Genomic DNA, 26,491 nt, shown 5'->3' with positions numbered 1-26,491 from the left:
TGTTAAAGCCTTTGTTCAGGTAAAAAGAACATCGGTTGTGGTGTGATGCTGCCCTCAGGTGGCTCAACAAAACAGAGTGGTTAGAAAAAAAAGACCTCAAAACTGATGGGGTGTCCCCATGGTACTCCCACAAGCACTAGGATGAGCCTTTAGGAAGGAAAGACAGCTAGAGGGTCAGTGTTTCAAAGTGGAAAGTGGAGATGGGGATATAAATGAATGATTTTTGAGTCTTTACTATTAATATGACTTCATTAATATTTACAGAATGGATGTACTAATGAACCTTCTTTAATGATCTCAGCTAAAGCTTGCTTAGACACGGTGCTGATTGACCAACTTTCTCTGGCGTATCATGGGACATTCTCAGCCACAGGATTGTCGGGAGCTTAACAAGTTCTGATAAACAATCTCTTAGGAGGATAATTTACATAACAATTTCTCTTTTGGTATTTTAAGTTAGCACCAGGCAAAGGCATGGTCTTGGCCTGCCTACTCTACACCATGTATTTATTAAGTACATGTGTACCAATGATGTATCAAATAGTTGGTCAGGGGATACCTCACTTTATACTACCCTTCTCTCGTGCCATTTAAAATTACTTAACTGAAAGGCCACTGCCCAGAACAAGAGACCATTGCTCCCCCTTCCATCCCTGGGCCTAGAAACTGCTAAAGCACTGATACTGTTAGCTAAGATTCTAAAGTGATCCAAACATGATAGAGTGAGGAGAGTAGAAACCTGTGTTTCAGGTTTCAAACACGAAACCTGTTTCAAACCTGTGTTTCAAACACGACACAAAGCAGTCGTGTCTTCTAACATGTAAGCTATATCACGCTTCTCTAGCAGATACTTTGCTATATAGCTTTCATTGTAGTTAATTTTATAACAAATGTGTTTGAACGACTTTAGAGTGCTAGAATCAGAGTTGGTCTCATTTGTAGGCTTTTTAGACCATCTTCATTCCCTAGTGTGAGTCTCTGGAGATGAATTGGAGACCTTACGAGATAAAATCATGTAGAGAAGAAAAGACTGGGATCAGCAAAAGTCAAATGCTTTTATTTCTTTACAGTCTTGCTAAGGCTAACTGACTAGTTTGAGGCATAAGACCACAAGATAGCTTCCTCCATTGATTACATTAATTTTATTGGGGTAAAAAAATATGAGCCTTTACAACTCTTTCAGGATATTTGGTTACTACTCAGTGTACTGTACTGTGTTTAATCGATTGCTCAGTCATGTCCGACTCTTTGTGACATCATGGACTGAAGCCCACCAGGCTCCTCTGTTCAGGGGATTCTCCAGACAAGAATACTGGAGTGTATAGCCATTTCCTTCTCCAAGGGATCTTTCCAACCCAGGGATGGAACCTGGGTCTCTTGCATTGCAGGCAGATTCTTTACCATTTGAGCTACAGGGAAGCCCTACTCAGTGTACTGAGTGTGAAAGTGTGAAAGTGTTAGTCACTCAGTTGTGTCCAACTCTGCAACCCCATGGACTGTGGCTCACCAGGTTTCTCTGTCCATGGAATTCTCCAGGCAAGAATACTGGAGTGAGTTGCCATGCCCTGTACTAAACCATGTTAAATTTTATTGAGCTTCTATGTCTGTACCAGTCCCATGCTACATGATTTATTTGCACAGTACAATGAAGAACTAAAGACTTTAAAATGTGTTTGACTATTATGTATAAAATAAGCTACAATGATACATTGTACAACAGGGGGGAATAGAGCCAATATTTTATAATAACTATAGATAGCTGCTGCTGCTGCTAAGTCGCTTCAGTCGTGTCCAACTCTGTGGGACCCCATAGACGGCAGCCCACCAGGCTCCCCTGTCCCTGGGATTCTCCAGGCAAGAACACTGGAGTGGGTTGCCATTTCTTCCTCCAATGCATGCACGCATGCTAAGTTGCTTTAGTCATGTCCGACTATGTGCGACCCTATGGACAGCAGCCCACTAGGCTCCTCTGTCTACGGGATTCTCTAGGCAAGAATACTGGAGTGGGTTGCCATTTCCTTCTCCAAACTATAGGTAGAGTATAACCTTTAAAAATTGTGAATCAGTGTATTATATACCTGTAACTTACATAATATTGTACATCAACCATTCTTTAAATAACTAAATAAATAAAATGTGTTTGTCAACCCAAACTGTATCAATGGCTGACTACAGTAATTACCTAGATCCTTTAACTTTTACATTTGTTCTTATTCTGTTATATTTCTTGTTTATTTTCAGATTTGTCTATTGATGAAGAAATAATTTTTGTAAATTATTTGACAGCCTATAAAAGTCAGCTACCAACTTTGCACACTCTGTTGAGTAGGCTAAAACTATTTTTAGTAAAGGATCCCTTGCCGGATTTCAAAGCACAAATCCCCACAGAAGCTAAATTTTTCAGGTACTTAATTGCCCAGTGTCGTAAATATTTTTAAGAGGAGGAAATATTCTTTGTATATTCACAAGTCTAGATGCTATCAATCATGGTATTTTATTATTACCTCAAGTCTAATTTTAATCACTATGTATTTTGATTAACTACATTTGGTATGTACCTTACTAAAAAGTAAACACTAATTTAATGTTTTATTTTTTGTTAAGGGAGTGTTTCTCTCTTCAAGGAGATGTAAAATGTTTGGTGGAAGAAGATTTTTACATGGATAAAGAGGACTTTTGTCAGGAGAAACTGAAAGATACAGTAGGTTTAAATGAAGCTGTAGTATTTGCTTTCAGTAATTTTTAAACTAAAGTTAGTAAATCATACTTTTATAAGTTGTAGTAATACAATTGGCCATCTACTGTTGTCAAGTTAAAAAACTCGATAATGGGTTGAACATGTATCAATTAAAGAGTCAAATATACTTCAGAGATAGCAGTCTAAACCTTGACTATGCATTGAAATTACTTGATAAATTTTAATAAAATTCTGAAGCCTGGGTCCTACTCAGATATATTCTGATCTAACTGGTCTGGTGTGCATCCCAGGTATAGGGAATTTTAAAACCTCTCCCAATAATTTTAATCAATATACCTGGTATAGGACACTAAGAAGTTATATATACATTGGTCTTAAGGCATTTAAAGGTTTCTGTTTTTTACAAACAAAAACTTTAACACACATGGTAAAAATATTAATTCACCTGTTAGCTCCTTTTCTCCAGTCTCCTCCTTCTTCCCCTGTTAATTCTGAGAGCTATGCATATATAGTCTCACGTGTTGAAGAATCCAGTTCTGTCGGAATGAGAGAGAAATAAATTCTATGGAATGCAGTAAAGATCCATTCCATCCCACCTACTCTTTTTACTCCATTCACCAACTCTCATTTGCTGCAGTGATTGCTTTAACTTAGAATTTTGAAATGTTATTAACACAAAAGAAAATATTTCTGTATCTAGGGATATTGTACATCACTAATGTAAACAGTGGCCATGAAGGATTTTATTCAGACAGAAAATTGCTTGTAATATATTTTTTTTGCCTGCTACACTTACTTAAAATGTCTGCAGAGCATTAAAATTTTTGAGTGTGGATTTAGTTTTTAAATTACACCAATTAAGCAAATGTATCTTTTTGTGAACTCAGAAATATTTATTTGGAAAGCCTCACTAAAAACTTGTCTTACCTATATATTATTTTAGTCATCAACTTTGCTTGAATGTGAATTGTTAGTACCTATAAGCCACAAACAAGAAGTTGATATTCCATCACTCTCAGAACTGAAGGAGTCATTAAACTTAATGCCAGAAATAATAAATTCTGCAGATGAAAATGAAAACCTTTCCAAAACAGGTGAGAATTAAATGGGTGTGTTCAAATATAAAAGGGCAACATTTGGAATCATGGTGATAGAAATGTTCTATGTCCAAATTCAGTGTTAGTATACTGATTGTAATGTTGTACAAAGTTTTGCAAGATGTTACCCTTTTACATGAAATCTCTGTATATTATTTTTATAATTCCACATGAATTTATAATTATGTCAAAATTAAAATATAATTTCAAAAGGCCTCCCAAAAATCTATTACTTGTTAGAACTTCTTAATAATGTTTGTTACAAAAGTTCTTGTTCATTAAACCTTTTCTGAACCTTCAGATTTTTAAAAAGTTTCCTGTAAGTTTAGACAGCAAAAATCTCAAAATTATTATTGATAAAACTCTTTTCTTATTGTCTTCTCTTTGTATACTTACATGCTTAAAATGTCTCAAATTAATCTATTTCAAGGTAATTATACAAATAGAGCTAAAGCACATATGGCTATATTAATTTTTTTAGTTATTTACAGAGTGACAAAATGTTAACAACTTGTATGCTGACTTTAGAGACTCACAGTAAGGTTATGATTCATGGATCAGATGACTGGGAGAGTCATAACCTGGAATTTAGATGGTTTCTTCCTAGTTAAACATAGTAAATATTGTTGAAGTCTTCCAATATAATTTGAGCCCACATATTTAATGCTCCTCTTATAAATTCCAATTGAAATAATCAAAGATATATTATATTAGGAAAGAGTGAAGGAGGATTTGTTATATCCATTGAAAATAGGGATGCTTGCCATCAACATACTTGAAAGCATTCTTGCAGACAAGACTAAATCAAGGGGATTACTGCTCAGCGTGTAAGTCAAGCAAGGTTACAAAAAGGCAACCTGAGTAAATGGATCAAATTTATACTAGAACTTGAACATCTAGCAAAGCTCAAAACCACAGGTAGCCCATGGGCTTTTTAGAAGGATACAAATCTATGAATGCTAATGGAAAGCACAAGTGACTTTATTGAATGACTGTGGTGTTACACTCTCAGCCTTTACTTCGCCCTGGTGGTGATAGTTTAGTCGTTCAGTTGTGTCTGGCTCTTGGCAACCCTATGGACTGTAGCCTGCCAGGCTCCACTGTCCATGGGGTTTTCGAGGCAAGAATACTGGAGTGTGGGTTGCCGCGTCCTTCTTCAGGGAGACTTCCCAATCCAGGGATCAAACCCGGGTATCCTGTATTGCAGGCAGTCTCCTGCATTGCAGGCAGATTCTTTACCAACTGAGCCACTAGGGAAGCTTCTTATTTGGCTCTGCTGCTGCTGCTGCTGCTAAGTCGCTTCAGTCGTGTGCGACTCTGTGCGACCCCATAGACGGCAGCCCACCAGGCTCCCCCGTCCCTGGGATTCTCCAGGCAAGAACACTGGAGTGGGTTGCCATTTCCTTCTCCAATGCATGAAAGCGAAGAGTGAAAGTGAAGTCGCTCAGTCGTGTCCGACTCTTCGCGACTCCATGGACTGCAGCCTTCCAGGCTCCTCCATCCATGGGATTTTCCAGGCAAGAGTACTGGAGTAGGGTGCCATTGCCTTCTTACTTAGCTCTAATGGTGACTAAATGTCTCCTCAGAGGAGTCATTGAGGAATGAACTGAGGAATGAACAGTTCACTGAGGAATGAACAAGATTACAGAAAACTGGAAGGAATGATGCTAAAGCTGAAACTCCAGTACTTTGGCCACCTCATGCGAAGAGTTGACTCATTGGAAAAGACTCTGATGCTGGGAGGGATTGGGGTCAGGAGGAGAAGGGGACGACAGAGGATGAGATGGCTGGATGGCATCACCAACCCGATGGACGTGAGTTTGAGTGAACTCTGGGAGATGGTGATGGACAGGGAGGCCTGGCATGTTGTGATTCATGGGGTCACAAAGAGTCGGACACGACTGAGCAACTGAACTGAACTGAATAAAATTTTACCTCAATATTAACAATCTTGCTGACCGTTATTACAGTTTTGTAAATTTAACTTTTTAATACCCAAAGCAATCCTATCATTATTGTTAATATTACTATCCTACCAAATTTGGAAGGTCAGAGTCATCTTTTATTCCAGTGTAATGCCAGACTATGTTGCTTTCGAACTGTGCTGACAATACTGTTATTTAGTTACATTTTTATCTGGATCAAATTAATCATCTATTTGGAAGTATGCTGTTTTATTTGTGAGAGTGATAGAAACACATTGGCTCTGTATCATAAATGATGATTATTTTTTCAAACCCACTCTATAAAAATATAATTTTGTGCTAGCCCACCTAGTCTCCAGACTTTTTAAGGTAAAGAATTACTCTCAATTAATACTGTTTGCTTAACATCACCAGTATTTAGTACAGAGATAAAAATAGCACTGTGTCCTAAGTACTGACAGTATTAGTTGTCAGAATTTAAAACATTATTACACATAAAGTCTTAGAATTTATCTGAAATGGTAAATTTAATAAAGTTCAGTTATTATTGTATTTTTTAAAAATCACCATTATCATAGTTGAGACACCATGTGATATATGTATAGTCCTTTATATAGATGGAAATTTAAAACTGTTATTTTGTATTTCAAATAACCCAAATTTATTTCGATTGAAAATTTTTGTTGTAACAGAATGATTGAACATAATAGTTGCTTACAAAAGTCACGAATTATACATATTTTTTCAATGTTTATGTAACATAATTTTGATTAATTTTTATATATTCCAGAAGAGTTAGAAATGCCATTAACTCATCTAGACCTAACAAACCACCATTCTTCAGTGAATTCATTATGTGCAGAACTTCAGACATTTCCATCTTCTCCTGTTTGTAAAATGTAAGTAAAGATTATATCTAGGACTCAGATTACAATTCAAAAGAAGCAATCTTTAATTAAATCTCTTCATATAAAGTCAGTTTCCAAGATATTTCTGTGAAAAAAATGTAAGAGATTAAATGGTGTTTATAATAAGAAACTGATGGGAATATATGAACATATATGTACATAACTGTTTTTATATGCACAGAATATCTCTAGAAGGACATGTGAAAATCAAGTAATGTTGGTTGAGCCCAGAAAGGAACTGGGTAAACGCAATTTATAGGAGCTAGTAAGTGATAGAGCTAGGCTCTTTTATACTTTTAGTATTTTGAATGTGAATATATCACCATCAAATATAAACAACTCAAAAATTTTAATTTTAAACTTAAACCATCTGCTTAGAAAATTGCCAGTGGATGCTTACCAATGACACTGCCTCTATTGGCACTCATTACCATGAAATACAGTGTAGTAGTATACAAATACCACAGACTGAGTGACTTAAACAATAGAAGTTTATTTCTTCATAGTCTAGAGGCTAGAAATCTGAGATCTGGATGTCAGCAGGGTTGGATTCTTCCTGAGGCCTCTCTCTTTGGCTTGTAGAAAGCTGTCTTCTCCCTCTGTCTTCATGTGGTCTTTCCTCCATGCATGTCTATGTCCTGATCTCTTCTTCTTAAAAGGACACCAGTTATACTGGATTAGGACCCACCCTAATCGCCCCATTTAACTTAATTACCTCTTTAAAGGCCTTACCTCCAAATATAGTCATTCTAAGGTACTGAGTGTTAGGGCTTCAACATATGAATTTGAGCAGAGACACAATTCAGCCCATAGTAAGTAGTTAATAGCCCTGAAGTACAGCCAGATTGTCTGGCTCTGTCATTTACTAGCTCTGTGATCTTAATTGCCCTGTGCCTCAGCTTCCGTATCTATAATATTGGGGTAATAATAGTACATACTCTGAGTTCTTAGTTGTGATTGGCTAATCTGCCAGAAGAGAATGCTATTGGATTACTGGAAACAACTGGAGCATCTCATCACTAGCTGCTCAGGCTTCTACTAATGGTCTCAGAGAGTGTCACGGCATAAAATAAAGAAAGCTGATGCTGAGGGCACCAATTATCTTCATCTTCTGGCAAAGAGGGATTTCCTTTAGGAGGAGTAAATTTGTTTTAGAGCTAAGCAGAACTCTACCATGAACTAGAACTGTCCATATCAGATATAAGCTCTAACAAAATAACATGGGACAAGTACGGAAACTCCCTATAATTTGTTTAAATATTTTAATCCCTTTGTTAAGGTGCAAGATTTTTTATCTTTTATTTGCAGGGCCTGTATTTCTTTTTGTGTGTGTTCTTTTACTCTTTTACTTACTCCATATACCCTTCTTGTTGTTGTTAACTCTAAGTCATGTCCAATTTTTTGCAACCCTATGAACTTTAGCTTACCAGTCTTCCCTGTCCTTCACTATCTCCCACAGTTTGCTCAAACTCATGTCCATTGAGTCAGTAATGCCATCCAACCATCTCATCCTCTGTCCCCCTGCCCTCAATCTTTCCCAGAATCAGGGTCTTTTTCAGTGAGTCAGCTCTTCACATCAGGTGGCCAAAGTATTGGAGCTTAAGCATCAGTCCTTCCATTGAATATTCAGGGTTGATATCCTATAGGATTGACTGGTTTGCATCTGTTAAGGCAGATTCTCAATTAGAAACAAAGACTAGCTGGAATTAATATAATATTGAATTTCTCATATTAAAAGTATTTATTTAAACTGCGGTAAACTCATTTTAATCACACATGTTTTATACCTACTTATTGTTATAATTCAAACATCTAATGAGAATTTATGAAATTAAGTCTTATCTGTATTTATGATTTGCCAGTTAGAACAAAAAGACTTTTCAATTAGCCAAAGGTTTTAGGGCCTTTTGAAACAACTTTAAGAAACTGTCTCATCACTGGAAATCATTTCCATTGGTTCATGAACATAAAAACTTAAAAATCCCTATTTATTTATTTTTTTAAATTTTATTTTATTTTTAAACTTTACAATATTGTATTGGTTCTGCCATATATCGACATGAATCCGCCACAGGCATACATGTGTTCCCCATCCTGAACCCTCCACCCTCCTCCCTCCCCATACCATCCCCCTGGGTCGTCCCAGTGCACCAGCCCCAAGCATTAAAAATAAACTTATACATCAACTGTGAAAGGGAAAACAAAAAGAACAAATAATTTTTAAAAAACAGAAAGGAAAAATAATATGTAATATTATTGTACTTTTAACTTGCTTTTATGGCCCTAATTACTTTTGTTTCAAAACACAACATTTTGGCTAGAGATATAAAGTGAAGTCGCTTAGTCGTGTCCGACTCTTTATGACCCCGTGGACTGTAGCCTACCAGGCTCCTCCATCCATGGGATTTTCCAAGCAAGAATACTGGAGTGAGTTGCCGTTTCCTTCTCCAGGAGATCTTCCTGACCCAGGGATTGAACCCGGGTCTCCCATGTTGTAGACAGACACTTTACCGTCTGAGCCACCAGGGAATGATATAACCAGTTAACAAATATTTTTAGTTCCTACTACATGTAAAACTCTATGCTAGATTTTATGGTGCTAAAAAAATATCTTTGTGGTGTGAAGCCTTTTTTCTACATTAACTGATTGCTGAATTGTGAATATATTTTTATATATGACCAAAGAAAATATCAAATTCAGACATATCTTCAGAAAGTTCAATTAAGAAGGAGGTCATTTGTCTATATTATGATCTTCTGATGGACTTGGTTTGCCTAAATATTTATCCTTCCTTTTAGTTTAAGATAATCACCTACAATCTGAGGTATCAGGTTGTCAAAGAGACCTTGGCAAGGTTTAGGAACTGTCTAGCTTCTCAAATATTACCACCACATGCAAGATTTTTGGGTTATGTGAGTAAACTGGGTGATTTAGACATAAGATCTAGTTGTCTGCTACTACCCAGAATTATCAATTGAACCAGCAGTGCTTACAGTTAGCATCTTCATGTATGTTCTATGGGGTTTCCCTGGTGGCTCAGATGGTAAAGAATCTGCTTGCAACACAGGAGACCTGGGTTCAATCCCTGGGTCATGAAGATCCCCTGGAGAAGGGAATGGCTACCTGCTCCAGTATTCTTGCCTGGGAAATCCCATGGACAAAGGAGCCTAGTGGGCTACAGTCCATGGGGTCACAATATGAACAGAGAAACAGAATACAATCACTTCTCACTTGGAAGGGTGTGGGAGGTTTGGGGCATAGATTAAAGGGTTTGTGAATTAATGGTCTCTTCCCTGTTGTTCTTATTCAGTCGTTTAGTTGTGCCTGACTCTTTGTGACCCTTTTATTTCTACACTAACTGATTGCTGACTTGTGAATATATTTTTATATGTGACCAAAGAAAATATCTCTAGACTGTAGCATGCCAGGCTTCCCTGTCCTTCGTCGTCTTCCAGAGTTTGCTCAAACTCATGTCCATTGAGTTGGTGATGCCATCCAACCATCTTGTCCTCTGTTATCCCCTTCTTCTCCTGACTTAATCTTTCCCAGCATCAGGGTCTTTTTCAATGAGTCAGCTCTTTGCATCAGGTGGCTAGAGTATTGGAGCTTCAGCTTCAGCTTCATCATCAGTCCTAGCAATGAATATTCAGGACTGATCTTTGGGCTTCCCTGGTGGCTAATTTGATCTCCTTGCAATCTAAGAGACTCTCAAGAGTCATCTCCAGCATCACAGTTCAAAAGCATCAATTCTTCAGTGCTCAGCCTTCTTTATGGTCCAACTCTGACATCTGTACATGACTACTGGAAAAACTATAGCTTTGACCAGATGGACCTTTGTCAGCAGTTTTTTGCTTTTTTAAATTTTACTTTTTGCTCTGCTATTTAATACACTGTCTAGGTTTGTCCTAGCTCTTCTTGCAAGGAGTAAGCAAGTGTCTTTTAATTTCATAGCTGCAGTCACTGTCCACAGTGATTTTGGAGCCCAAGAAAATAAAGTCTGTCACTGTTTTCATTGTTTCCCCATCTATTTGCCATCAAGTGATGGGACTGTGCCGGGGTCCAACCCCGGCTGATCCAGGGTATTTGAAGGAGAGATGGCATAGGTGACCTATTTATTTAAATATTCATCAAAGATATAAAGAGTAATAGAATGAGGATAGCTCAGTGAGGAAATTCAGTGGAGAAAAGAGGCTGAGTAGCTTGGTTTACGCGGGAGACCAATAAAACTTCAAGACAAGAAGTTTGCACCACTTACGTAGGCCGCAGGCGTCCTTCAGTTCTCCCGAAGGAGAGGAGACACTGAGGCCTCCCCAGTCGGATCTTAGAAGCCCAGGCATAATTAGTAAGCATGGCGGGTTCCGCGCTCCAGATGGAGACTCAGCCAGAATTTGAGAGAGAGTGCGACATGGGGAAACCAAGTTTCGGTGAACAAGGCCCACACTTTATTTTCCAAAGTAGTTTTTATACCTTAAGTTATGCATAGAGGATAATGGGAGAAGGGGTAGAGTCATGCAATAAGCCAGGCTTTCTTCCTGCAAACTTATCATATGCAAAAGTTTAGGTGATTTGCATCATCTTCTGGCTCGGAGGCCTGTTAACATTTTAAGAAACTTATTTTTCTCTAAAGGTGATTATTCTAAAGTCAGGTGCCAGCCTTCAAAAAGCATTGGATAGAGTTGCATTCCTATAGGGCAAAGGTGAGGTGTGCTCAATCAAGAAAAGAATTAACTCAAGGGTCCAAGGTTACAAACATTGAGGCTACTACTTACATTTCTATATACCTATTATATCAATCAATACACTGCCAAGGACACAGTAGGTAAGGGATATGGAGACTTAGCAGCAAACATTGGCTGAACAAGTGAAAAACCCTTTACCAATACAATTTCTAATCAATCTTTTAACTACTCAAAGGAATCTGTGTTTAGACAGTTTAGAACATCTCCTGCCTCTCACAGTTGGGAGGCTCTGAACAATCACATGTGGCTGGAAAAACCTATTCAGGCAGGCTAGAGGACTTCCAAAGGAGTTTGTAGGTTGAAACACTGTCACACCCAGGAATTATTAACTGGAGCTGTAAGCTAACTCTTTTTTCAGAGAGAGGTAGTGGGGGACAGCCCCCCGTAAAGTCAGAGGTGTAGGTGAAAGCACAAAGCAGAAAGTAGGCAGACTCTGGTTTGGGAGGTAGATGCTTGAGAATTTCCAGGGGGACTCCTGAGGCTCGATCCCGCCTTTGCGTATGCCGAGCCTCCTTCCTCATGACCTTTGCCACGGGCGGAGTTCCTCACGCTGGCTCCTGGCAGTGATAGACTTCCAGTTGAGCTATTCCAGATCCTGAAAGATTATGCTGTGAAAGTGCTGCACTCAATATGCAATATGCAATATGCACTCAATATGCAATATGCCAGCTCCCGGCAGGACTGGATGCCATGATCTTCATTTTTGAATGTTGAATTTTAAGCCAGCTTTTCAACTCTCTGCTTTCACCTTCACAAGAAGCTCTTTAGTTCCTCTTCACTTTCTGCCATAAGGGTGGTGTCATCTGCATATCTGAGGTTATTGATATTTCCCCTGGCAGTCTTGATTCCAGCTTATTCTTCATCCAGCCTGTGCTTCATCCAGGTATTTTGCATGATGTACTCTTCATATAAGTTAAATAAGAAGGGTGACAATATACAGCCTTGATGTACTCCTTTCCCAATTTTGAACCAGTCCATTGTTCCTGCTACGTACTAATTTTTGACCTCATACCTACAAATGAGCTGTATTTACTGATTTACACTGCTTGTCATACATACTTCCTTCTCTCCTAAATACCAAAAACACATCACTCACTCACCCACAAAACTGAAGGACCGGAACTAAACTTCAGGATCTTTTACTTCCTGAAAAGGTAGAGGAGACTGAAATTTTTTATAGTTCTGATCCTCAGCCAGTAGAAGCTCCAGAAATTCTATTTAGAATGGACTTGGGTCCATTGTTATATTGTATTATATATATTATCTAATATTAAACTTTAATTCTTCTTTTTCAGTAATTTGCTTACTGCTGAAGAATCAGCTAACAAATACCATATGCTATGGCAATTAGAAAGCTGCCAAAGCTCTCTGAACTCATTTTTGATCAGAGGTAAAAATTGATTTTGAATGCTAAATAAAAAGTATAGATGAAAAGGTACAATCAGTAGAAATGTATTGTTGTTGTTGGATGTGGTGCTCTGTCCATGGGATTCTCCAGGCAAGAACACTGGAGTGGGTTGCCATTTCCTTCTCCAACTCTTTCCTTACTTAAGCTAAAAAGTAATGGAAAGCTCTGTGCCACAATATCTAAAATGATAATGATTGTAAAATCTGATAAAACATATCTTCTTATTTTGGCTCATTATAATGAGAAAATTTCTGATTTAATAAATCTTACATTAATTCTTCAAAATATCATTGAATGTACTAATTTAGTAATTACTAAAATGGTCAAACAAAATAAAGTTTTATTTCCTGCTAAATAGTAGAATAATTTTAACTTCATGATATTTCCATAGATTGAAATAAACCTTTATGTGACTTGTGTTGCTATAATATTTTAGACTTTTACAAATATTAGCATCTTGAAAATGAAATATTAGATACGTTTGTTTTATTTTTATTCTAATTTGTAAAAATCTACTTTATAAGAGATTTCTAGTGTGGCTCTATTTTTTTTTTCATTTTTTTTGCCCTGTGGATTGTTTCTTATATTTGTTGTTTGGTTTGTTTTGATCTTTTAAGTGCCAAGAATTGAAGAGCCCAACAATCAATATTCACTTACAGATTTGAAAAAGATATTTTCTGTTGAAGAAGAAAAACTTGTGGTTAATCCTGTAAATGCAGAGTGGTGGAAAGAAGCAAGACTAAATCTGACAGAAACTTTGGAACCTCTAAGTACATATTTGTGTCATAATAATTTATCTTCTGATGATACTAAATTGGAGAAATTTTTACCTACAAATGTGCCTCAATTAGAACGTAAGTATAATAGTAAATATCACTTCTGTAAATATTTTCAGGATGAGAAAATGTTAGATATTGGCTTTCCAGGAGGTAATTGGGAAAATACAACTAAATTCCAGCATTTAATATAACTTTGGCTCTGCCAGAATTTATAACTTTGACCTTCACTAAGCCCCATTTTCTTCCTTGAAAAAATGAGGAAGTTTGACAAACTAATCCTTAAGTCTCTTTCTGTTCTAAAATTCTGTAGTCTCAGCTTTAAATCTCTAGACATTCTCAGTTAAAGAGACCTTATTTCCTTTTACAAATGATCATTTCTAGTTCATTTTCTGTTTACATCAGCCTAGGTGTAAACCAGCACCATTATTTTTTGACCTGACAGCTGAGTTTTAAGTGTTCAGTAATGTCTAGTAATTAGAGAAGGCAATGGCACCCCACTCCAGTACTCTTGCCTGGAAAATCCCATGGATGGAGGAGCCTGGTAGGCTGCAGTCCATGGATGGGGTTGCTAAGAGTTGGACACAACTGAGCGATTTCCCTTTCAATTTTCACTTTCAGGCATTGGAGAAGGAAATGGCAACCCACTCCAATGTTCTTGCCTGGAGAATCCCAGGGACGGGGAGCCTGGTAGGCTGCCGTCTATGGGGTTGCACAGAGTCGGACACGACTGAAGTGACTTAGCAGTAGCAATGCTTAGTAATCTCTTTTCAACAATAGAAATTATCCTTTGATACCAAAAGGTTTAGTCATTAGGCATTTTTAAACTTGATACAATTTAAATATTTTATTTAGGAATTTTATATCTGTGGATTTTTTAAAAGATTTTATTCAGGAACTTTTTCTAGTATTTTATTTAGGAACTTTATGTCTATGTTCCCCCAAATTCCTTGAGCATATTTATGATCATTACCTTGAACTCTTTATTGAGTAGATTGCTTATCTTCATTTAGTTCTTTCTGGGGTTTTATCCTGTCCCTTCATTGGGAATATATCCTCCTGTCTCTTCCTTTTGCCTAATTCACAGTTTTTATTTCTATGTGTGGGGTAGGTAGGTTATGTTTCCTAGTTTTGGAAAAGTGGTCTTTTGGAGCAGTGGTATATGTCCCGGCAGTGCACTCCCTTCTGGCCACTAGAGCCATATGCACTATGCACAGCCCTATGTGGGCTGTGTAGACACTTCTGTTGTGGCAGATTGACTAATGTGAGTGGTCTGATAGGTGTGGCTGACCCCTTGTCTAGTTGGTTGCCAAACCCTGTTCTTGTGTGGAGGCCACTGGCCACCAGTGGGTGGGGCTGGGTCACAAAGTAGCTGGCTGTGGAGCTGGGGACCCCAGGATTACTGTTGACTTACTCATGGGTGGAGCCAGGTCCCAGAATGGCTGGTTGCAAAGCTGGGAGTCCTGGATCTAGTGTCAGCCTGCTGGTAAGTGGAACTGGTTTTTGACATGGCTAGCTGGAGGGTTTTGAGGCTGGGATTAGCCAAATAGTGGGTGGGTTTTATACCCTCAGGTGGCTGTTGAGGAGCCCAAAGTGTCCCAGAGCTGATGTTAGCCTACTGATGGGCTGTGGTAGGGCTCAGATGATCCAGGGCTAGTGCCCACCGTCAGATGGAGCCAGGCCCTGGGGTCTCATAGCTGATACTGGCCTGCTGGTGGGAAAGGTTGAGGCCGAAGAGATCCTGGGCTATTGTCCAGCCACTGCTGGGCAGGTATGGTTCCTTGGCTTTCTGGTGGGCAGGACCACATCCCAGGGTGGCTGGGGGCTTGGGGGTCCTTCTGGTAGGTGGTACTGTATCCCCACACAGCTAGCTCCTGGGCCTGAGGAATCTCAGTACTAATGCCCAAAAGGCTGGTGGGTGGGGCCTGACCCAGTGCTAAAAAGCTAGAGGGAGGATTTCAAAATGGCACTTATCAGCACTAGAATCCTCATGGCAGAACAAGTGTCCAAAAGACAGCTACTGCCAACATCTGTGTCCTGAGGGTGAGCTCCAATTGCCCCTGCCTTCTTGGAAATCTCTCCAAGATCACCTGGTAGGTCTGACTCAGGCTCCTTTCAAAGTATTGCCTCTGCCCTGGGTCTCAGGGTGAGTGAGATTTTGTGTGCCTCTTTTGAGAGTAGAGACTATTTCCTACAGCTCTCCTGAAAGAAAGCCCTAGAAGCCTTCAATGTCAACTATTCTGGGGGCTTGCCTTCCTGGTGCATGACCCCAACTATGGAAGCCAGAAGTGGGGCTCTGCAAATGAAATTCTGGTTCATCCCCTAAAAGGAATCTTGTACCCGTTAACAGTCACTCACATTCTGTGTCTTTATAGATTTGTCTATTCTGGATGTTCTGTAGAAATGAAATCATGAAATATGTGGTCTTTTGTGATTAACTTACTTCATTTAGCATGTTTTCAAGATGTGTCCATATTATAGCATGTGCATACCTTAATATAAAGTATTGATCAAGTATCTTGTCAAATTTTTAATTGGGGTTCTTTTAAAATGTTAAGTTATAAGAGTTCTTTATATATATTGGATATCGTCTTTTTTTAAGTGTATGTATTGCAAGTATTTTCTTCTGGTCTGTGGCTTGCTTGGTACATAAGTTTTTGACTCTTACCTTAGAATAACTGTTGCCTCTAGGGCTGTGACTAGCTGTAAGCCTATTGGCAACAGGCTGGAATTATTTCTTTGCCCAGTAACCTTAGCTCCAGTAGTAGGAAAAGAGGTGCTGAATTTTTATCCTTTAAAAAATTATTTTATTCAGAGAAAACATTGATTTTAAAAGCAGTAAACAAAGTCCTCCTAAGGATCACATTATATTAATAAAAACCTAGAACTAAAGGTTATCTTAATACCCTAGTAGAACACCCATTTGGGCATGAAAATCATTGGATATTTTTATTTTCTATTTTCAGCACAGTTAGAACATGAAGATTGTTCCTCTCCTCTTATACTTATTAATGAGCAATCTACAAATGATCATTTATCACCTCCAAAAAAGACTCCATCTCCAACTAAAGAAGTATCAGATTTGCATCTTTCTGATGAATATGTCTCTGTTGAAAGACCAAGAAAAGAAGAAAAACCAAAGAATGACCTAGAACTAGGTTATGGAATAATCCAAAATAAAGAAAATAAAGATCACTTGGAACTTGACAGCACAGTACCATCTACTGAATCATCTTCCTCTTCAAAAACTGAAAAAGTATCTTTTAAACCTGGTAAAAAGTGGGAGAATAATTTGGACCTTTTGAGCGACTTTATTATGCTGCGAAATAAGTATCCGACTTGTACCTCAAAGACTGAAGTCACAGACAATGATGGAAAAGATGGTGGGTAACTTAGTAATAATTTGGTGTAGGTATGATAGTTTCAAGGACTAAACAGATAATTTATTATAGAAAGTAAAGAAATAAAGTTCTTCAGGTAAAACATGTTATTCAAAGAAAATATCATTGACTCATGACACATTGTATAAAGAGATGGATATGAGATAAACAGGTATAAATGTAGATATGTATTTTCCAAAAAATTTAAATGCACATTTGAACTTGTAAGAAAAGCCACTATTTATAAAAACACTTTCTACAGCTTAGTCATACAGATTCATAGTATTTCTAACTTTTGCTGATCTTTCTGCCATTCTTTTTTCTCTTTTAGCTCACAGTTCTACATCAATGTTTTAACTTATATTTTAACATGTACTTAAGAATCTTTCATCCATTTGATTGCTTATTACTCCTTTTAACTTTACCAAAGAGTTTCTGTTTGACTTATAACTGTTTTACATTAATTGCTTATAAACATATCTGAGTAGTATGTGTCATATCATTTCACTCCTGGTAAAAAAATTATCCTAGAATTCTAATACCCTAGAATGTGTTTGACATAGGTTACCCAAGTGAAACAAGTACAAAACTATTTATGAGAGTTAGAGTATACATAGGTATAACTGTCCTATGTTCTATTAATGTACACAAGGTCTTGCCCCTGAATAAAGCAGAAGTAAAATATATACCAAAAATTAGTTTGAGGGTCCAGTGAGCTTGCTAACTAAACACCAGAATTGTGGAGAGCCCCAGACTATGCTGGACTGGGCCAAGATTCCCCATGATTGGGGAACTGCTTGGGATTCAAGACAGAAAAGCAGAAAAGAATGCTTGTTCCTTGTGTGCAGCATGATATGAAAGCCTTTTATAGATCTATTTAAACTTACAGTACTTTGTCAGTCAGTGCATTTTCACAATGAAAAATTCAATGAAATTACAGGAAAGTATTTAAAATCCCAGAATTTTATGACCCTTTATGTTGATATATATTCGCCCAAAAGTTTCTTTTTATGTAATAATTTGACCACCTATAACCTCCCTTGCTAGGAGACAACTTTATATGTAACAGATCTTTCTAACCAATTTGCACCATAATTCAGAGCATAATTTCTATACATTGAAAGAATGAGCAAAATAGAAAGAATTATCTTATGAATATAATACATAAATAGGAATTTTTATAAGATTTGTTGTTTTCAGGTTCATGAATGTTTTCTGTTTCTATTCATATTTGAGGGAGAAAAAAAAAGAACTCAATCCAAAATTAGCACTGACATCCTTTTCTGGTTGTCATACTTGCGATGATATCTTGTAATAAGGGATGTTGGCAACAGAGAGAGGAAGCAATAAGAAAGGAGAAAAAGATAAAGAGAATGTTTTCTTATTTAAAAGTTAGCCATTAATTAAACACGTAAAAGAACATTCATGTTAGGTGGGAATGCTTCTGCACTCTTGATGCTTCCTCAGTTAGTTTTATGTTCCTGGCCTCTTTGTCCTTTAATGTGTTCTCCCCAGAGGACCTGGAATGAATTCTGTGTACTGTAAATTTGAAAAAGAGTAAGTTGGCATAAGCCTGCAGGAATGAGCTGCCCCACGAGTAGCAGGCCTTCTCGTTTGCTTCTCTGTGTCATGCATCTTTTTCAAGCAGGTCCGCACAGAACCCTGGCCCGTCCAGTATAATCTGGGGCAGGGAAGGTACTCTGCCGAATTCAGGTGTTTATTTAACAAGCTCACCTGACTCTCAGACCAAGCTTCTTTCTCCAACTTAGTTTTAATAACAGAGATAATGTTTTGGTATGTGTTTTTATTTCTTATTTTACCAGGGCAGGGAAGAACATTAGAATTTATTAGGCCCCCTCAAAAACTCTAATAATGATTATTTAATCATTATTAATAATCAAGCTACTTACATTATTTATACTTGCAAATAATAACAATCTAGTTTAGGATATTTTACTCTATTTTTTTTTCTACTGTGTATTTAAAGCTCATAGAAGAAAAGTACAGTTACTGAACATTGTGTGCCAGGCACTAAATCACTTTTTAGAGAAAAATATGATACTGTCACTGACCTTGAGAAGCTTCCAGTATAATAGAGTGTACCAGACTTGCAGATAATTTCAGTACAATGTTGTCAGTGCCAGGAGAGTATGCTGAGTGCTGAGGAAACAAAAAGGAGGGGCACTTTGCTGGCCTGGAAGTAGAGTGCGCAGTTACATAAGGCCTGTTATAGAAAATGCCTGAGAGCTAAAAGGTAAGTAGTAAGAAATGAGTTGAACGTTAACTGAGCAACTGAACAACAACAAAGAAGTGATCTTATTAAGAAAGGATGGAGACAGGTAGGGTTTGGGGGCCTAGGAGAGGATTAGTAGCAGAGGAGGGGTATGTGGACAGTCACAGAGAAATGAAGTAGAATGGAATGTGCCTCTTAGATGTCAGGAACTGTCCTTGGTGTTTATAACACCTTATAACAATATTCGTAGTAGATATATTAATCCATATTTTACAATGAGAAAACTGAGGCCCCATCAGAATTGGGATTGAAACTCTGATTTGATGCCAAAGTTCTTTCCTTTATTACCATTCAGCTTCCTACCCAGCACCATGTTAAGTCCATTGACCAGGATAGTGGTTCAGTTTAATACTGATACATTTCAAAGAACTTTAACAGTTACGATTGTATTACAAGAAAGCATTTTAATCAACATTAAGTTGCCCTGAACAATGCAAATTAATGTTTTCATTAGAACTTCAAAACAAAGAAGAAGTTTCTTTGACTCTTCAAGAAGAAAGCCCTATTGTTTGTAATAATAAAACCCTAGAGAAAACAAATCAGGAAAGGAGAGCAGATAATGTCATCGAAATTCCAGCATCAGGTATATATTATGCTTTTTTAAATGCCTTCAAATTAAGTAAATTTGAAAGCTCATATATTAAAATGTTTCAAGATGGTAATGTGTTTCTAAAATTTAGGTGTCTGGAATATACCTTGTTTTCCATGTAAATTTCTTCACTTGTTTCAGATATTTCTTCATTTGAGTCTTACTTTCAAGTTATTTCCAAACTCAGAATGCCTTATTTACTGCCTCTGCCCTCCCTAACTTGCCCTACTCTGGTCCACTAAGTATTATTTCTTCTTTCATTTAACTTGCTGATTTCCTGCATTCATCAGAGAGGAGCAAACTGCAGCTCCTCAAACTCTGACTCTTCTGCCCAGTGTGGAAAAATAAACCATTAATGGTTGCTCTCTCTGTTCTCTTACCCACCATCAGGGTGGTTTTATTGATTCCTATACTGATTAAAATGATTTGTTCTGCTGTAAAGAAAACTGTTCTTTACACTGACTCCCAAAGAACAGCCTGCTTAAGAACATCATGCTCATTGTGAAAATCAATAAGGAAATAGATGCTAGTTCTTTAGTATCATTTCGTCTTTTAGTTAAATTTCATTTATGACCTTTATATGATAATACACATCTTTAAATACTGATTTAGTGAAAACTAAAAATAATTTGTCACTGTTATAAATGTGTTCAGCTTAAGGTTATAAGCTAATAGTGGAGGGAAAAGAAAAAATAGTATGTGATTCTCTTTATATGGCTCCTCATACCTTCCCTGCCAAATTAATTCAAATAACAAGATAGCTATAACATTATACTTACTCTACAGAGGTGTTTTGTTTTGTTGTTGCTAGTTTATTTAGAATAAATACCCTAAAATAAGCTGTTATACAATCTCATGATTTTTAACTCATAGGAATTTGGATGGAGTTCAGGTTTCCATGAAGTACCATGAATAATTGGTTTGTCAAAAAGAACATACCATCCTTACAAAAACACTACCTTTAATGTTTTCATTTTTGCAGATAGCCAGTGCCAAGCATATTGTCTCCTAGAAGCAGCAGCTTCTCCTATCTTAGAAAAACTTGTGTGCCTCTGTACTCTTCCTGCTGCTAACTGGAAATTTGCCACTGTCATTTTTGACCAAACAAGGTTCCTCTTGAAAGAACAAGAAAAAATAATAAGTGATGCTATTCATCAAGGTGAGTGCAAATAAAAGTCACACTATTTAAAAGAATATGAATTTATGGATTATTAGAAAATGCAGAAATTAGTCACAGATGGAGGCATAACTATAGTCCAGCATATGGCACCCACAATCCAATGCTGGAAGATCAGCTAAGCAAGGATAAAAAGGTAAAAAAATACAAGTATTCCCTGATTTTCATGTTTGCACTATGCCACTTTGATTTTACCAAAGACCTGCATAAGTATATGTTTTCACTAACTGAAAGAAATCAAAGGGGATTTTCATTTGTATGAAAAACGGTATTTGCTTCTTTACTCCATTTCAGCTTATGAAAGTTTTCATAGGAATGCTCTGTTTTCAGATAGTGGGGGAAACCGGTATCTAGGATATACTACCCATAACTGTTCTTCAGTTCTTCCTGATTCTCAGTGATCACTGTTTATTTGCTTTGATCTGCATTGATTAGATCAGTAGTTTTCAAACTTTTTAGCAGAACTCTTTGTTCAATGAATATTTCATGGCATCCCATTATATAAAACAGAGAAAAGCAGAGTTTCTCTGATTAACTTGTGCTTAGAATCCTGTCTTCCTGGCCTCACTTTTGCATGCAGTCTATCCAAAATCCAATCTATCCAATCAATAAGGTCTGGAACTACATGGAACATATTCATTAGATAATTCACCTGTCCCTATGAGTACCTGTCTTGTTGGAATCATATCTTAAGACTAATATTCTCAGGTGTCTACCTCCAGGTCAAGGTGTTGCTTTGTGTTATGATCCCCCACCTTTATCTAAATGTGTCATCGCTCAGTCGTGTCCGACTCTTTGTGACCCTGTGGACTGTAGCCTACAAGGCTCCTCCGTCCATGGGATTTTCCAGGCAAGAGTACTGGAGTGGGTTGCCATTTACGTCTCCAGGGGATCTTCCCGACCCAGGGATCGAGCCCAGGTCTCCTGCATTTCAGGCAGACGCTTTACCCTCTAAGCCACCAGGGAAGCCCCACCTTTATCTAAACCAGTTGGCAAATTATGAGTAGTTTAATAATTTTCTTCTTATTTCACAACTGGGAATCACTGACCATTTTCCCACCAGGAGTAGAAATAAGTGAACATTCTTTGGGAGCAACAAGAGTTTGAGCTCTAAGATTAGCTGTCTGGGTTGGAATACCAGCTCCATCATTTTTTCAAAGATTGACCTTGGGCAGCTACTTAAATATGTTAAGACTGTTTTCTCATCCATAAAATGAAAATCATAATGAACTTGTCTAATAGGGTTATTGTTATAAGTTCAATGAAATAAACAGATTATATACAGCTTAGCACCTAATAAGCACACAATAATAAATAGCATTTATTATTATTAAGCATTCTGATATATAGCCTAGAATTCTAATGGATATCCTGTTTTAAATATGTTTTTGCTTACCTAGGTAAAAATGAGGAAAGAGAAATGACATTCAAGTATGCTGCTCTCTTACACCTTTTGGTAACAATTAGAGATGTCCTTTTAACCTGTAACTTGGACACAGCATTGGGTTGGTGTGAAAATTTTTTATTTCCTCTTTTCTTCTTATTAAAATGTTTACTTTTCTGAAAAATACGCTTTGTAAGAAATTATGTAGCTTCTTTATTCTGCATTAAACATTATATACATCTTGACAAAATATAATGGATTATATATTTAATTCTCTTTATGTTCGTTAAAAGAAATTTTCTTATAACAACTACCATCACCTAGAAAAATAGGTTTAGGATTCTCTATTCTAGGCCTGAATTATAGACTCTTAATAGATTTGATTGTGTAATAATTATCATATCCTTGCTTTCTAATGTAAGATGACACTTTGCCATATTCATTTTAGGTCTTCATTGAATGTTTGTGACTTTGAATCTTTGCTAGATGAAATATAGCTAAATTATTAATACTAAGATCTTTTGCAATTATTTTCACTTGTGCATGTAAATTAGGATATGAATTACTTCAGTATTAAAAATCAACCTATTTTGAATGTATTGAAAATTTTAAAGATTTTGGAAAAATTTTCTAAACTATTAAAATCCTTAAAGTATCTATATAACTACATTACTGCTCTCTAGACCCCTTACTGCAAGCTGTTTGGACTTGTTTAGTAATGATGTATTTATAGGATTATGTTTTATAACTTAAGTTTCTAGAATCCATTTGGCGGTCCAATGGTTGAGACTCTGTGCTTCAGCTGCAAGGGGGCACAGGTTCAATACCTGGTTGGGGGAGCTAGAATCCCACATGCACATGCCCTGCAGTATGGCCCTCTGTACCCCCAAAAAAAACCATTATACATAACGTGAAAATAATTTTTCTCTGATCTGTAACCCAGACATTTTCTCTTATATATGACCCAGACAAATAGTATTCTCTAAACCAAGGTTTTGTTAAGTACTGGGCAGCAGCAAGTTATAATTGTACTCCCTCTACAATACTGGGAGTTATAATACTTGCCCAAATATTATATTAGTACAACAAACTGTGGAAAATTCTTAAAGAGATGGGAGTACCAGACCATCTTACCTGTCTTCTGAGAAACCTGTATGCTAGTCAAGAAACGGGGTGCTCAGGGCCGGTGCACTGGGATGACCCTGAAGGATGGGATGGGGAGGGAGGTGGGAGAGGGGTTCAGGATGGGGAACACATGTACACCTGTGGCTGATTCATGTCAATGTATGGCAAATCACTACAATATTGTAACGTAATTAGCCTCCAATTAAAATTAATTAATTAATGTAAAAAAAAGAGTTAGAGCCTTAATGGAACAACTGACTGGTTCAAAACTGAGAAAAGAGTACGACAAGGCTGTGTATTGTCACCCTGATTATTTAACTTTTATCCAGAGTACATCATGCAAATTGCTAGGCTGGATGAATCACAAGCTGGAGTCAAGATTTCTGGGAGAAATATCCACAACCTCAGATATGCAGATGATACCATTCTAATGGCAGAAAGTGAGCAGGAACTAAAGAACCTCTTGATGAGGGTAACAGAGGAGAGTGAAAAGGCTGGCTTGAAATTCAACATTAAAAAAACTAAGACCATGACAATGGGTCCCATCACTTCATAGGAAATAAAAGGGGAAAAAGTGAAGCAGTGACAGATTTTACTTTCTTGGGTTCCAAAATCACTGCACATGGTGACTGCAGCCATGAAATTAAAAAGTGCTTGCTCCTTGGAAGGAAAGCTATGACAAACCTAAACAGCATATTAAAAAACAGAGACATCACTTTGCCAACAAAACTCTGCATAGTCAAAGCTATGGTTTTTCCAGTAGTCATGTATGGATGTGAGAGTTGGTCCATAAAGAAGATTGAGTGCTGAAGAAGCGATGTTTTTGAATTGCAGTGCTGGAGAAGACTCTTAAGAGTTCCTTGGACTGCAAGGAGATCAAACCAGTCAATCCTAAAGAAAATCAACCTTGAATGTTCATTGGAAGGACTGATACTGAAGCCAAAGCTCCAATACTTTAGCCAACTGATGCAAAGAGCTGACTCATTGGAAAAGACCCTAGTGCTGGGAAAGATTGAGGGCAGGAGGAGAAGGGAGAGGATGAGATGGTTAGATAACATCACTAAATCAATGGACATGAATTTGAGCAAACTTTGGAAGATAGTGGAGGACAGAGGAGCCAGGCATACTGCAGTCCATGGAGTTGCAAAGTCAGATGTAACTTAGTGACTGAACAACAATAACCTTTAGAAAGCCCAACATGACGCTCTCCCTTTCTTCTCCAGATAAAGCATTTGAATGTTGATGCTGGGTCAAGTTGTCTTGTCTCTATTATCAGACAACGATAGCCCTAGTTTACGGGACCTGAAACTAATATAATGGCATAGTGTCACATGCTCTTCTGTTTAGTCTCCTGTCTTCATTATACTTTTCAGCTTCCATAAAAGGTTGTCAGTCCTACCAACAACTAGGCTAACTATTAAAGCAAAATAGTAAGACAGAATATCAGAATCTAGAATATCTGGGCTCCCAGGGAGAGTACAGAGAAAGGCATGGCAACCCATTCCAGTATTCTTGCTTGGAGAATCCCCATGGACAGAGGAGCCTGGTGGGCTACAGTCTATAGAGTAGCAAAGAGTCAGACACAACTGAAGCAACTTAGCATGCCAGCACACAGGGAGAGTACAGTTGTGACTCACTCCTGCTCAGTACAGTTCAGTCGCTCAGTCGTGTCCAACTCTTTGCAACTCCATGAACTGCAGCATGCCAGGCCTCCCTGTCCATCACCAACACCCAGAGTTTACCCAAACCCATGACCATTGAGTTGGTGATGCCATCCAACCATCTCATCCTCTGTCGTCCTCTTCTCCTCCTGCCCTCAATCTTTCCCAGCATCAGGGTCTTTTCCAATGAGTCAGCTCTTCGCATGAGGTGGTCAAAGTATTGGAGTTTCAGCTTCAACATCAGTCCTTCCAATGAACCCCCAGGACCGACCTCCTTTAGGTTGGACTGGTTGGATCTCCTTGCAGTCCAAGGGACTCTCAAGAGTCTTCTCCAACACCACAGTTCAAAAGCATCAATTCTTCAGCATTCAGCTTTCTTTATAGTCCAACTCTCACATCCACACATGACTACTGGAAAAACCATAGCCTTGACTAGACGGACCTTTGTTGACAAAGTAATGTCTCTGCTTTTTAACATGCTGTCTAGGTTGGTCGTAACTTTCCTTCCAAGGAGCAAGCGTCTTTTAATTTCATGGCTGCAATCACCATCTGCAGTGATTTTGGAACCTGCTCAATACTTAGCAAAATCTTGAATTAGAGAAATAATATTTATGGAGGGTTGATTAAAGTGTATTCACCTTTAAGTACTCTACATTTTGCCTTAAGATTATATGAGACCGTTGAGAGCTATATACTCTCGAATTTTTTTTGTTACTCAAAGAAATGCATTTACTAAATCAAACTTCGGCATTACTATTTGGCTACCTTGAGGAATACTCATAAAAGTAAAATCTTTGTTGGAAAAATGTAACTTCTTAAACCCTAGCTACCAAGCCATGATGAATAACCTTGCTGGCTTGGAAATTTTTAGTGGAAGGCTTTCTCACTCTTCTAAACCTCTCAAAATCAAAGAGCAAGTTAGGTTGACCTCCTTTCTTCTTCTGTGAATAGTGGCAGCAGAAGAAAGGTCCATATGGTCTGGCTGCCTACCCTGGACCCAGATTCTGTATTTTCCCTCAACTTCCAGTTTGTGTGTCTCTCCCAAGCTAGCAAGGTAATGAGTTTTAAGGTTAAAGGTTTAAAGTTTCACTTCTGGGCTTTAACCCAGAAATAAATCTGGTATTGTGTAACGGGTACTGTAATAGAGATACATAGTAACAGCACGAAGGGTGGTGGTGACTGTTATGCTGTCAAGGGGAACATTCTCTTTAAATGAGTAAGAGTTTGCCAAGTAAATAAAGTATGAAAAGGTATTGTTGGCAGAATTAAGAGCCCAGAAAAATGATTCCGTGAGTGTGTGACAAACAGTTCCATGTGGCTAAATTGAAGA

At 37.7% G+C, this 26,491-nt stretch overlaps 1 protein-coding gene across 1 annotated transcript in view; it reads left to right on the top strand.

Moving 5' to 3' along the window:
• Positions 1–26,491, top strand: part of SHOC1 (shortage in chiasmata 1) — a 90,585-nt gene that overhangs the window by 22,527 nt on the left and 41,567 nt on the right. Inside the window, exons 7-16 of the mRNA XM_055579319.1 lie at positions 2,242–2,404; positions 2,605–2,701; positions 3,642–3,792; positions 6,511–6,619; positions 12,664–12,758; positions 13,394–13,630; positions 16,519–16,935; positions 19,680–19,808; positions 20,797–20,973; positions 22,392–22,496. Of these exons, the coding sequence (XP_055435294.1) occupies positions 2,242–2,404; positions 2,605–2,701; positions 3,642–3,792; positions 6,511–6,619; positions 12,664–12,758; positions 13,394–13,630; positions 16,519–16,935; positions 19,680–19,808; positions 20,797–20,973; positions 22,392–22,496 (1,680 nt within the window). The remainder of the gene's footprint in view (positions 1–2,241; positions 2,405–2,604; positions 2,702–3,641; positions 3,793–6,510; positions 6,620–12,663; positions 12,759–13,393; positions 13,631–16,518; positions 16,936–19,679; positions 19,809–20,796; positions 20,974–22,391; positions 22,497–26,491) is intronic.

The sequence above is a fragment of the Bubalus kerabau genome, chromosome 4 (genome assembly GCF_029407905.1).
Source record: "Bubalus kerabau isolate K-KA32 ecotype Philippines breed swamp buffalo chromosome 4, PCC_UOA_SB_1v2, whole genome shotgun sequence".
Classification (NCBI taxonomy): domain Eukaryota; kingdom Metazoa; phylum Chordata; class Mammalia; order Artiodactyla; family Bovidae; genus Bubalus; species Bubalus kerabau.
The sequence above is the reverse complement of the archived record's forward strand: the minus strand, read 5'-3'. Positions and strand labels throughout refer to the sequence as shown.